General features: G+C 45.7%; 1 protein-coding gene across 1 annotated transcript in view; it reads right to left on the bottom strand.

Moving 5' to 3' along the window:
• Positions 1-7,306: 7,306 nt before the first annotated feature.
• The window catches only part of LOC118370141 (alpha-1,6-mannosylglycoprotein 6-beta-N-acetylglucosaminyltransferase A-like), a 110,081-nt gene continuing 103,450 nt past the window's right edge, over positions 7,307-13,937 (bottom strand). The window contains exons 13-17 of the mRNA XM_052499059.1: positions 13,757-13,903; positions 13,036-13,152; positions 11,747-11,821; positions 9,592-9,749; positions 7,307-8,912 (exon numbers count right to left, since the gene is read on the bottom strand). Coding sequence (XP_052355019.1) covers positions 8,714-8,912; positions 9,592-9,749; positions 11,747-11,821; positions 13,036-13,152; positions 13,757-13,903 — 696 coding nt within the window. The 3' untranslated portion in view covers positions 7,307-8,713. The remainder of the gene's footprint in view (positions 8,913-9,591; positions 9,750-11,746; positions 11,822-13,035; positions 13,153-13,756; positions 13,904-13,937) is intronic.

The following is a 13,937-nucleotide window of genomic DNA, read 5'->3' on the forward strand; positions in this document are numbered from 1 at the left end:
CAGACAACATGACTGGAGACAAAGACTCTAGCCAGAGATTACTGCGCTGGAATTAAAACAAGTCTTTTTCTGTGCACCACAGCCAAGTCTGTTGGCTAGAGCACAACAGGTCATCCCTTTTTAGGCCATTCTCTCTTCCTTATCTAATTCCTCAACCAAGTCTGATGGGGGAAATACGGTCGTCCTGGCGAGTAAATATACCATATACAATGATATTGTTTAAAGCTTTCACAATCTGCCATGATGGATGTAATTATATATGTAGTATATACACTACATGACCAAAATTATGTGGACACCTGCTCGTCGAACATCTCATTCCAAAATCATGGGCATTAATATGGAGTTGGTCCCCCCTTTGCTGCTATGACAGCCTCCACTCTTCTGGGAAGGCTTTCAACTAGATGTTGGAACATTGCTGGGGGAACTTGCTTCCATTCAGCCACAAGAGCATTAGTGAGATCAGGCACTGATGTTGGGCGATTAGGCCTGGCTCGCAGTTTGTATTCCAATTCATCCCAAGGGTGTTACATGGGGTTGAGGTCAGGGCTCTGTGCAGGCCAGTCAAGTTCTTAGACACTGATCTCAACAAACCATTTCTGTATGGACCTCACTTTGTGTACAGGAGCATTGTCATGCTGAAACGGGACTTCCCCAAACTGTTGCCACAAAGTTGGAAGCACAGACTTGTCTAGAATGTCATTGTATGCTGAAGATTTCCCTTCACTGGAACTAAGAGGCCTAGCCCGAACCATGAAAAACAGCCCCAGATCATTATTCCCCCTCCACCAAAACTTTACAGTTGGCACTATGCATTGGGGCAGGTAGCGTTCTCCTGGCATCCGCTGAATCCAGATTAGTCTGTCGGACTTGCAGATGGTAATGCATGATTCATTTACTCCAGAAAACGCATTTCCACTGCTCCAGAGTCCAACGGCGGCGAGCTTTACACTACCCCAGCCGACGTTTGGCAATGCGCATGGTGATCTTAGGCTTGTGTGCGGCACCTCGGCCATGGAAACCCATTTCATGAAGCTCCCGACAAGCAGTTCTTATGCTGACGTTGCTTCCAAAGGCAGTTTGGAACTCGGTAGTGAGTGTTGCAATCGAGGACAGCACATTGCCATTGTTTCTCCTAGACGTTTCCACTTCACAATAACAGCACTTACAGCTGACCGGGGTAGTTACAGCAGGGCAGAAGTTTGACGAACTGACTTGTTGGAAAGGTGGCATCCTATGACGGTGCCACGTTGAAAGTCACTGAGCTCTTCAGTAAGGCCATTCTACGACCAATGTTTGTCTAAGGAGATTGCATGGCTGTGTGTTATACACCTGTTCTACACCTGTCAGCAACGTAAATCATTATGTGAATTACATAAATACAATGTTGACATTATACAATTACATGCATGCAGTGTTGACATACAGCAATTCAATGTTGACCCATTGCACAAGGAGTGCACTTAAGGGCTCGATTCAATCCGAATCGCGGAAATTCAGCATTACAGCATGATTGAAGGCAATGTTCCCGGGTTGGCGGAGACTGCATTCACGGTAAACACTGCAGATGTGGACTCAATAGGAAATGACCTGGAAATCAGTAATGCTTCAGGATACAGATTGAATAGAGCCCTAAAGGAAGATGATTGAAATCGAGCCTTCAAGCTGTGTATACCGATTCAGTCTTTCAGAATACTGTACCAATGAAAGTTGTCAATAAGACATTAGTTATTATAGTGCACTATAATACAAAATACATTTTTGTACATATAGAAAGGGATTTTTGTTTACAGGTGGGACGGGTCATTGCACTCACTCCAAATGGCTTTTTAGACCAGGATTCAATCCGATGCTCATTATAGAGCAGTGCACTGGACAGCCAAAAATGCTATTTTTAAAGTTAACTTACACTTGAGCCGACAGTTGCAGCATTTGCTATAAATGCGATCTCCATGAACGCTGGGGAAATTGCCTTTAAAAAGGGCGTTGGGGCCTCCCAGGTGGCGCAGTGGTCGAGGGCACTGCATCGCAGCGCTAGCTGTGCCACCAGAGATTCTGGGTTCGCGCTCAGGCTCTGTCGCAGCCGGCCACGACTGGGAGGTCCGTGGGGCGAAGCACAATTGGCCTAGCGTCGTCCGGGTTAAAGAGGGTTTGGCCGGTAGGGATATCCTTGCCTCATCGCGCACCAGCGACTCCTGTGGCGGGCCGGGCGCAGTGCACGCTAACCAAGGTTGCACGGTGTTTCCTCCGACACATTGGTGCGGCTGGCTTCCGAGTTGGATGCGCGCTGTGTTAAGAAGCAGTGCGGCTTGGTCGGGTTGTGTTTCGGAGGACGCAAGACCTTCGACCTTCGTCTCTCCCGAGCCCGTACGGGAGTTGTAGCGATGAGACAAGATAGTAACTACTAATAATTGGATACTACGAAATTGGGGGGAAAAAGGGGGGAAAATAAAAAGGGGCATTGTTGCATGTCAACAATGCTGCACTATAACATACTCTGGATTGAATCATGGTCTGACTCTAAATTCTTACCAACACCTTTTGTACATAGCAATTAATTATTGTACATATTGTAATATAAGTTGATATGTTTACATTGGTATTGCCAATTTAAGCAGAAACTAGACTTGCTAGATAATCGGTTGCGGTGTTGTTCTGTATTAAGAGTGCTTAAGCTAAGTCAATATTTGTCTTCTCAAAGGAAAGTGTCATTGGACATACTAAGTTCAGGATCTAGGATGGGTTTCAATTCACTTCGATAATGTGATTGAGCAAGAGTTGCACCACTGTAAACTTTTGTTTTCTGTGACTGTTTTCAGTCAAAAAGGATGGATACTAACGCAACCCCATAACTTTATGGCTGCGTTCCAGGCTGACTACCTTGCAGAAGCATGCCAGATCTCACAACGCCTAACCCTAATATCAGTTTACCACATCACAATGGATTCATCTGATACCCGACTCTGCAGCCGATGACGTGGCACACAACCATTGGTTGATCCAATGCATGTCTGCAATGTAGTCGGCCTGGAACGTGACAGGCTCCATGGAGCACCATGGCTCTTAGCCCAACGGCCAGCAGGTGGCGATATTGAGTCGTTTAATCTTACCTTCCAAACGCATTGTAGGAAACTGCGTATCACTCGTGGACGGTTCGTACCTAAAACATCCTCTATTCAGGCTGCAAAGGTGTCGATTTCCTCCTTAACTATATTTAATGGTGAGAAGGTGGGGGAAATATGTACTTTATGAAATACCATTTTCCACTATCATGCTAGTGGTTAATGCTACTTCATGATGTTGCTCCATGCGTTCAGCCAGGGGTAAACAACAGACTGCTGCAACATGCAGCCGAATACACTCGTGTAACTCGTGGACCGCTTCATACCTAGAACGTTCTCCATTCAGGTGTCAATTTCCTCAACTATATTTAATGGTGAGAGGGCAACATAAATGCCTAGGAATGGTAGTCCTGGATGTTGCGTATCGTGTTCAGCCAATCAGTTTGCAGCAGTTTGTCGTTTACCCCTGGCTGAACGCAGGGAGCATCATCATGAAGAAGCATTAGCATGAATAGAGAATGTTTTATGTACGAACCGTCCATGGGGGATACGCAGTTTCTCTGGACCCCAGCAAGGTTTTGTTTCAAGGTCTGACCCACTGGGCACAGTCATCAATTCAACACTTATTCCACGTTAGTTCAACCTAATTTCATTGAAATTACATGGAAACAAAGTTGATTCAACCAGTGTGTGCCCAGTTGGGAGGCACTTTTTCAGTCACATTCCTGAAGCCCAAGAAACAGACACTTAACGTCCTAGTACACACGGCAATGAAAAAGGTTTATAAATGACTTTTAGAAGGGTTACTGTCAAAAGTATGTGTTAAATAAAAGTAGACCGATGTCAGGCACATGGTCCCTCAGAGCTTGTGGGCCCCATGCCTTGTGGGGGCTGCGGGGTGTCTGGTAGGCCGGTGGATACTGGCTGCAAACAATACGCTTGGACGGTAAGATGAAATGACTCAATATCAACATCTGCCTGGCCTTTGGGCTACATGGCTCGCTGGTCTCGGACACCAATCAAAGACAGTGAGGTATCAAAGGAGGCATATAATTTATTAGCAGATGGAAATGTCATCCTTTCCAAGCCACAATTGCACTGCACAGAAACAGTCTTAACCATTGAACTGGGGCACATTCTGTAAGTAAACTGCTCAGAACATTGCAGAAATAAATGTAATGCATAGAGCTGACATGATGCATAATTTTACAAGACAGAAAATCATTTCTGCTTCTACAAAATGCATTTCTATGATAATTACATATTAATATGGATATTGTATAACATTGCACTCATCTGAACAGACCCCAGAATTCTGGAAATGAGAATATAAACTTTGAAAGTTTACTTGCAGGGAATTGCTCTTGTAAACAGTTGGAAATGCTGTCGTTTGTGAATCTCTTCTTAATGTCTTGCGTAGTTTGTAATGTGTTCACAGAAATTCAGTATTTATGGTTCATATGAGGTCTATGCTTGCTGCAGTATGTACTCTATATTATTTACACATTAAACTCACTGTAACACCCCTAATGTGTTAGGGGTGTTTCTACACATCTGAGAGAACTTTACTTTTTGGGAGAGCGGTTGGTTGCGTTCAGCAAGAAAACGGACAGAAACTGGGAGTGATTACCAGAACTTGGCCAATAAGAAACACAACTTTTTGTTTTCAATTGGAAAATAAAAAAATTCATTTGCATGACTTAAAGGACACGAAACAGGAATATATATATATATTTTTAAGGTACTGAAAAACAGTTTTTTTGAGCTCCTACTTTGAACAGTAATCACACAAAACTCAGGGCTGGAATCAATCCGTATTACCGAAGTTCAGCCATATAGCTTGCTTGAAATGTAAAGGGAATATCCCATTGGGCCGACATACTGTATGCAGCAGAGCTTACCGTCTCCACTAATGCGGGAACATTGACATTTAAAGGCAATCAGGCTACAACGAACTTCAGAGCTACGGATTGAATCGAACCCTCAAATGATTTAGTTTGTAATGTATGCACAACGTGGTTCAGTGGTCTCAACGTGTTTGAGATGGCAGCAGTTAAGATTTGCATAGGCTTTACACAATCAACTGTTAGGGAAACATTTCAACAGAAAGGCGGACTACTACAGTTTGCAAACAGACACGCACACAGTTGAGCCTCAGGACAATGTAGGCCACTCAGTCATGAAGTGCGTAGTTTTATGTGCGAATGTAAATGTTATGCCTGTAGTGTAAACAATGTACATTTCGATAAAACACACAAGACAGACCCATTTGTCACAGAAAAAGGTTTATTGAAAAATAAAGTTATATCCCCCTTAAATTGTCTGCAACTGTGAAAACAAAATGTATCATTTTTTGTAGTCATAATTTAGTCCCATAACAATCGATTGCTTTAGCTTTTCCATGATTGGCTTAAAACAAGGTTGAGATTGAAAAAGAAAAGTCATAATGGATACACACATGAATGCAAAATGCAGATTTTGACAACGGAGACATTCGATGTTGGGTTATAAAGAGACACAAGGACATTTTCTCATGCCCATAACACATCTTCCTTTCAGCTATCGTATTTAGAGTTCTATTAACCGTTTTGGGACAAACCGATTTAAAAGAAGACAATTTACAGAGGCTATTTAATGTTGGTTCTCAAGATCCCTCGGTGTATACATGACAACCAATGAAAGGAAGGAAACAGTTGACAACATACTCTAAATAAGCCTGACTCTAATACGAGCAGAACAATGCCACTGCCACAAAGAAGCAGAATCTTTCATATGCTGCATTTTACCCCACTAAAAGCCTTCGCTAAACATGTCCACAACAGCATTAAGAGACATGTGTTTTAACCATCACCACTAAGTCCAACACATACAATTACTGTTTTACCTTTCCAGTAAATGTTATAAGAAGCATTATCCTTCTAGCAAAGTATGAGATCTCAACTAACAATTCTCTCTGGCACTAGGACCGGTTGATCAATAGGGCAGGTACAATAAGCGGTCTAGTAATAACCATCAAAAGGCACGTCATGTACTTTTTAAAACGGTAGCTTGGCTGCAGATCGTATACACAAACGTAATCAAAACTGATCTGGACGGTACGGAGAGGGGGGGGGGGGGCTCGTCATAAAACGTAAGTGACCATCTAAAAGACAACATATCTATATTTACAAAATGTGCAAATGGTTTGCATTAAGATCTGAAAATAAAAAAACAACACAAGGTTCTTTGCTGGCATTTACAATAAAAATGTTAAAAATGTGTGCGCGCTGCTTTTTGTCCCGATGTCATCGTCATCACCCCGAAAACACAGTGATGAGAGGAGTGAGACGTCTATGTCACTACTGTCCAGTCCAACACGTTTCGTCAGTGTCTTAAGTGGACGGTCTCAAGGCGTGTCTGAAATGACACCCTATTCCTTTTGCAGCCATGTTGCCAAAGCATTTAGGATATTATCTTTGCCATTCCTCATTCTCTCTCATCACTGTTGCTGGAGGTTGGAGTCAGATGGGACAAACAACTCCCGTCTAATCCATCCACTTGAATGTACACGTGTTCACTTTATATCATTTCTTCCATAAATAAAATGACCCTCTGTAAAAAGAAATCTCCTTTTTCTATAAATAAAAACAAACAATTCAGCAAACACAGAGAAAGATCTGTATATAAAACACATTTAAAAAATAATTTAAAACCCATATGAAGAATATACAGTATTAGTCATATATGTTGTTAAACTTCAGTAAATTAGGTTAAAGTAGTGCATTATTTCCATTCACAACAAGGACTACTAATTCAAGCTTTTATTGACACGTAAAAAGAAAAAAAAGAATTGGCAGGCAAATTAGGATCCTAAACGATCTCCAAATGAAGGAAACAGGTAAAGTTGCAGGTGTGTGTGTGTTGCTCTGTCAAGAGCTATAACTTACAGAGCATCAATAGAAATGATGTTTGTGTGTGTATCTTTCGGGTCGACTGTATACATAAAGGTTTTAAATATCTATAATACAAGTACTCATGATCAATATATCTCTTTAGAATTTAGAATTCGTTCCCGATAAATCTATTGTGGTCAAGGCAACGGTCCTATGTGATACTGGTGATTGAGCGGACTGATGTTTGATCTGCCAGAGGGGCCCTTTCCCACTACAGCTGTGATGATGTTCTACTGTCTACAGAACAATACCACACTATGTCATCACTGTCACATGTGACTGATCTGACCTGATAATCCTTTTTGATATATATATATTTTTTAATACATTTGATTAAAATTGATCAATGACTAATTATTATTTTCATTAGCTACTGGCAATTATTTTGCACACACCTCTTATCCCCAGCACATTCCAACCGGTCAGTCAGGTGTGTGTGTGTGTGTGTGTGTGTGGCTGTGAATGGGTGCGATTTCGAAAACTCATCCTCTAGTCTGTACATTGGGAACATGAGGAGGGGCAATCTACCATGCAGGGCTACAGAGGAGCCATGCTGGACGGTGTGTGTGTGAGGTGTAGTTGGGAATGACCACGAGGGACAATGCCTCAGGATTCAAAATGATTTGCGATTTAGAACGTTTAAAAATCAACATTATATCTACATCTGACCCGCTCCCCTGTCCAGACGCGACGATGGGGAGTGGTACAGTTACAGTGTAAAACTGGCTCCGCGTCGTCTTCTTCACACGAGTGTTCGTTTTGGTCAAGTTTCCCCTAGATACAGATCTAGGATCAGCTTCCACTCCCCCAATCGTAAGCATAAATAAGGGAAATGCAAAACTGACCATAGATCAGGGTCTATGGGAAAATTTCCATTGGAGCATACCATTCAGAATACATGCCCTGTGCATTGCTTCATCCTAAGTAGTACGCTAGTGTGGACATTGAAACAGAGCTTTACTGCCTGGGGACGGCCTCTTATGGGTCTCCAGTGCAAACCGACATAGCTAAAAGAGTTCAAAGATAAAAAGGGGACAGGGGGGCAGAGAGGAAAGCATGCCGAGTGTGGTGACACACCAGCTCGTTGGTCCCACGATGCGACTACAAGCTTGGAGAGAGATACAGTGGGTGGAATCACTGGGCCACCGACTGCAGTACCACCCACTGCCACACATCCTAGGGGCAGTAGTGAGCTGTTGCCATGCGCTCTGCCTCAAATATACACCGACTCCCATTGATTCAAGTAATTCAGGCCGATGCGCAATGTCTCTTTTTTCTGTACCCTCCTTTCCTCCTGCCCGGTGCCTTACTGAAAACTTTTCCATTGACATTCCTAGTTCCCAGAGTATGTATATAGCTCACTGGCCTCTTTCTGTCCACCATTTGAATTTCCACAGTTTGCTGCCGATGCTGTGTCTGTCTGACGAGCTGATCAACATGCCTTAAAAGGTCAAAGTTCAGGCGATTAAAAACAGACATAAATAATACAGATGTCTCCTGGTTGTCTGGTTCCCAGGCTGCTCTTCCTCCCTCCAGAGGCCTGGCTGTGGGAGGAGTTAGGCTGCAGGACTGCAGGTGTGGAGCCAGGGGGAGGAGTCAAGCCATCTGAGTGGTTAGAGCTAGAGATCCCCAACCCCCCATTCCCTGCAGCGCTCTGGAAGGGTACGGGGTCCAATCCACTCCAGTTCGATCCTCTCCACTCACCCAGACAGACAGGTGCTATAGGCAGCCTTTGCACAGCGCCACCTGGCCCTTCATGTAGTCCCGGCAGGGGCAGACGCGTTTGAGGGAGGGGTGTGCGCCGGCGCAGCTGAACAGCAGCAGGTCCGACTGGAAGATGCAGTGGTGACGTGCGTCGCTGTACGCAGGCACCACCGTGTCGCCCGACGACTCCACCGTCTGGCAGTCCATGCCGAACCTCAGACAGATAATGGGAAATATGAAATTCTACTTCATTGTCCACACAGGGAAATTAATTATGCTGCCGGGAGTAGATAAGACACAATATACACAGAATAAAGACACACAAGTAAAAATGTATCTGTACACAAACATCTGGGATATCATAGAGACAGACAGAAAGAGACAGATGGACAGACACGGTCAGACAGGCAAGCAGGTAGAAAGACAGGCAGACACAGTCAGGACAGACAGACAGATTGAGCATCACTGTGTCTGAAGTTTGCCTGGATACAGCCTGATACAGCAATTACATTGAGTCTTGACGTTTCGATAACCATTCCCTGCTGACACCGATGAGTGAGTTGAATTTGAAATGGCTCAAGTTGACATTTGACAACTGCAATAAATGACGTTTCCCCTCTGATATCGGTCTTTTCATTTTTGTCTCTGAAACGTCATAAGAGAATAACTTGTGTGCGACCTCTAGTGAACCAAATTCAGCACAGCAGCAGGCAAGTATTGATCGTCTATTTATGCTATACTGCCATCTGTTGGGTAGAAAGCAAAATGCCTGTGTCAGGCGTGCATTTGTGTGTGTGTGTGTGTGTGTGTGTGTGCGTGTGTGTGTGTGCGTGTGTGTGCGAGCGCACAAGTGTGAGTACAGGTTAAGGTGTACTGTAGGTGCACACACTAACCGGGCCAGGTCCTTGTCCTTGTTGAGGTGCTGGAAGAAGGAGGGCTCGCAGATGAGCTGCTCCGCCTGACACACCTGCTTACAGGAGCTCCCCGGCTCAGCCAGCCTCACCTGCAGAGCACTGAGGGGAGGCCACATCACCTGGCCATGGCAGAAATCCTAGAGGGAGGGACAGGGAGGGAGGAAAGGGTTGAAATGGGGGAGATGGGAGAGGGAGAAGGGTAATGGGGAGGGAGAGAGAGAGAGCGAGAGCGAGAGAGAGAGAGACAGGGAGAGGAAAGGGTTGAAATGGGGGAGATGGGAGAGGGAGAAGGGTAACGGGGAGAGAGAGAGAGAGAGAGAGAGAGAGAGAGAGAGGACACCGGAGAGTTATACGAGAGTCATTTCACAGTCCGTCGTGAATAGTCAAAATACAAGTGAATGACAGATAGAACGTGGAACCGTAGCATTCAAAGAATGACAACAGCTCATATTGTGGTTGCACTGTGGCCGTTGTTGTAGCAACATCCGTCGGTAGGACAGACGGCACACTATTTGACAGCTTGTTTGTTCGCGGTGTGTAAAGTGACATTTCTCCTGAGACCCATTTCCCAGGGCTGGCATAGGACCCTTTCGGGAGATGACAAGTGTGCATAGGGACGTCTCTTCATGCAGACAGGCTCAATCGAATGTATTTTAGAAAGCCCTTTGTAAAAATCTTTTTACATCAGAAGTTGTCACAAAGTGCAGCAGGACAGATGCAGAGGGAGAGAGGGAGAGAGACACTGAGGGAGAGAGGGAGAGAGACACCGAGGGAGAGAGGGAGAGAGACACCGAGGGAGAGAGGGAGAGAGACACAGAGGGAGAGAGACACAGAGGGAGAGAGACACCGAGGGAGAGAGACACAGAGGGAGAGAGACACAGAGGAGAGAGACACAGAGGGAGAGAGTCACCGAGGGAGAGAGGGAGAGAGTCACCGAGGGAGAGAGGGAGAGAGACACCGAGGGAGAGAGGGAGAGAGACACCGAGGGAGAGAGGGAGAGAGACACCGAGGGAGAGAGGGAGAGAGACACCGAGGGAGAGAGGGAGAGAGACACCGAGGGAGAGAGGGAGAGAGACACCGAGGGAGAGAGGGAGAGAGACACCGAGGGAGAGAGGGAGAGAGACACCGAGGGAGAGAGGGAGAGAGACACCGAGGGAGAGAGGGAGAGAGACACCGAGGGAGAGAGGGAGAGAGACACCGAGGGAGAGAGGGAGAGAGACACCGAGGGAGAGAGGGAGAGAGACACCGAGGGAGAGAGGGAGAGAGACACCGAGGGAGAGAGGGAGAGAGACACCGAGGGAGAGAGGAAGAGAGGGAGAGAGACACCGAGGGAGAGAGGGAGAGAGAGAGACACAGAGGGAGAGAGACACCGAGGGAGAGAGACACCGAGGGAGAGAGGGAGAGAGACACCGAGGGAGCAACGGACACAGAGCCACGTCTGTCACCCCTTCCAACTTTAAAACTCTGCTAAAAAGATACATTCGGAACCCAATCTGTTCACAGTCGGCGAAGAGAGAAGCAGCTAAGAGATAAGAACCAAGACAGGAGATATAGTATGCATGGGCATGACAAATAGAGAGGTGGTAGGAGAAGGAGAGGCCATTTGGGCTCTAACCTGAAACAGGACGGAGATCCTTTTTTCCCCCAGTGAAAGTGCACTGTGGAATACTCCAGAGGCTCTGACACCCTTTCCACACTAAGATACTAAAATGGACAATATTGAAAGAAAGTAAGGCTCAGTTCGTTAATGGGGAGCCAAGCTGGCCCGTTAACATACCTGGGCCTGTAATCAAGAAGCGTCTCAGAGTAGGAATACTGATCTGGGATCAGGTCACCCCTCTTATTTATGATGCTGTAAAACTGATCCGAGCACTCCTACTCTGAGATACTTTGTTAATACGGGCCCTGGCGCCAGTCCGCCTAAGCCATCAGAGTGGCATAGTTAGCTAGCCACGCCCTGCCTAAACCACGTCAGACATAAGCAGTGTGTAACAAAACTATGCTGATCTTGTACCGAACTGTACTTACTGGAAAAGCGAGCCAAAAAAATGACAGTTAGGGTCGGCACAATAGTGTGTAAAGGCTCTGACGGCTGTCCAGGAGAATGGAGAGGACTGTTATAGCGAGGCCGTACCTGATTCTCAATGAAGGCGTTGACTCTTTGAAGCATCCCCTCACAGGTGAACTCATAGGGCAGGTAGGGCTCGATCTGAGGATGGAAAACACAGAGTCAGGCTACAGCGGGACGTAAACCACTTTATAGGCTGTAGAATGCCAGTCAGCTTGCTAAGAGGACGGTGGGACAGGTACCGTAGTGGGTCAGTGAGAGGAGAGGAGAGGAGAGGAGAGGAGAGGAGAGGAGAGGAAAGAAAAAAAGAAGGAAAAAAAAAAAAAAAAAAAAGAAAGAGGGGTGTGTGTGTGTGTGTGTGTGTGTGTGTGTGTGTGTGTGTGTGTGTGTGTGCGCTTCAAAACTCTCCAACCCTGACTGAGGTCTTCTAGACAGACATATTCCTGAAATATATACACAACTACCTACAGTAGCGCCGAGGATATCAGCGAGAACTCCACACACACTATAGTCATTTTGTTCTGCAGTCAACAGAGCAAAACTCAATGAGACAAACTACTGAGCTGCATCCTTGTTCCATCGAAACAACTTCAGATACGCTGCTGTGAAACTCTGTAATTGGTCAACTTACCAATTTGTGATTGGTGGAATAACATTCGATGCTCTCAGCCGTAGAGAGCGGAGACAAAGGGTGAATGATAAATCACACCCTATTCTCTATATAATGCACTACTTTTGACCAGAGCCTGAGCCCAAAAGTAGTGCACTATAAAAAGGGAACAGGGTACCATTGGGGCACATCCAAAGAGAGAAAATTAAGCTGAGGGCTGTTGGTCTGGACACTGGTCAGAAACCATACGAGACACAGTAGCCTTCTCTAATGAACAAACCCATTGTTCGGGCACCCATGCAGAAGCACACGAGGTCTGTGTCCCCAATGGCACCATATTCCCTAATCCTTACATAGCGCACTACTTTTGACCAGAGCCCATAGAGTAGTGCACTATATAGGGAATAGGGTGCTATTGGGGGACACAACCACGAGGGCTGCTTGCCCCTGGACTTAAATATGCACGGGCCCAGTGAGGGGAGAGAGAAAGAAAAGCTCTCACTTTGCTATTCTCAATTCCTCTCTCTGTGAATTCCTCTTATTCATCTATTCTAATCGAGCCCCCTTGGAATTTGTGATCACACTCTCTGCTTCCCTGACTGGTACAATCGTTTGTGCACCCGAGGCTTTAGGGAATGAGATTGGGAGAGTTTTCATTTCAGACTGTGCTAAAAGAATAGAAAGGAGAGAATGCAAGCAGGGAAACATGTATTGTGTGTGTGTGTGTGTGTGTGTGTGTGTGTACCTTCTGACTGAGGATTGAGCGGATGGCTCTGTCCACCTCCGCAGGGTTGTCGATGTTCACCGTCCACACGTGGGGCTGGCCAATATACACCTCAGCATACGGGTGCTGGGAGGTCAACTGCATGGGAACACATTTTAATAGAATTTCTTCGACTGCCATAAAAAAATAATTTTGGCAAGCTGAAGAAAACACACAATATATACGTTTCATTATTTATTCACGTTTATATTTGAGTCATTTAGCAGGTTTGGCAGATGCTCTTATCCAGACAACACTGAAGTCAGATTGGCTGAATTGGCTAGTCAGCTAATAAATAGACCGTTCTTTTTTAAATCCAGAATCAAAACAGACATGACGCAGTAGTTCACTTCAATAGGAGCGCATTGAAGTCGAGTCACATCACAGGTGAAGAACGAACTGTGTGCACACACTCCACAAACTAGACCCTATCCGTCAAACACCAGACGGACTTATTACAGAGGACCTGTCATGAATAAAAGAAAGGGGAGGTAACAGCACAGAAGTGAATAGAGGACTAGGTTATGTCTCACACACACACACACACACACACACACACACACACACACACACACACACACACACACACACACACACACACACACACACACACACACACACACACACACACACACACACACACACACACACACACACACACACACTTTGACCGGGGTCTCTGGGCAGAGTGGCGCCATCTCACCTCTCTCAGGGTGGGCTTGCCCTTGAAGAAGTCCGTGTTCTTGCTGCTCTTGGGCGGGGTGAACTTGGGGTTGAGGAAGGCACAGCCATTGGCTATGGCCTCTAGGGGGGCGGGGCCTTCGTAGGGGAAGGACAGGCCAACAAAAAGCTGTGGAGAGAAAAAGAGCATTGCACTTACATTG

Source organism: Oncorhynchus keta, chromosome 37, assembly GCF_023373465.1.
Source record: "Oncorhynchus keta strain PuntledgeMale-10-30-2019 chromosome 37, Oket_V2, whole genome shotgun sequence".
NCBI classification, from domain to species: domain Eukaryota; kingdom Metazoa; phylum Chordata; class Actinopteri; order Salmoniformes; family Salmonidae; genus Oncorhynchus; species Oncorhynchus keta.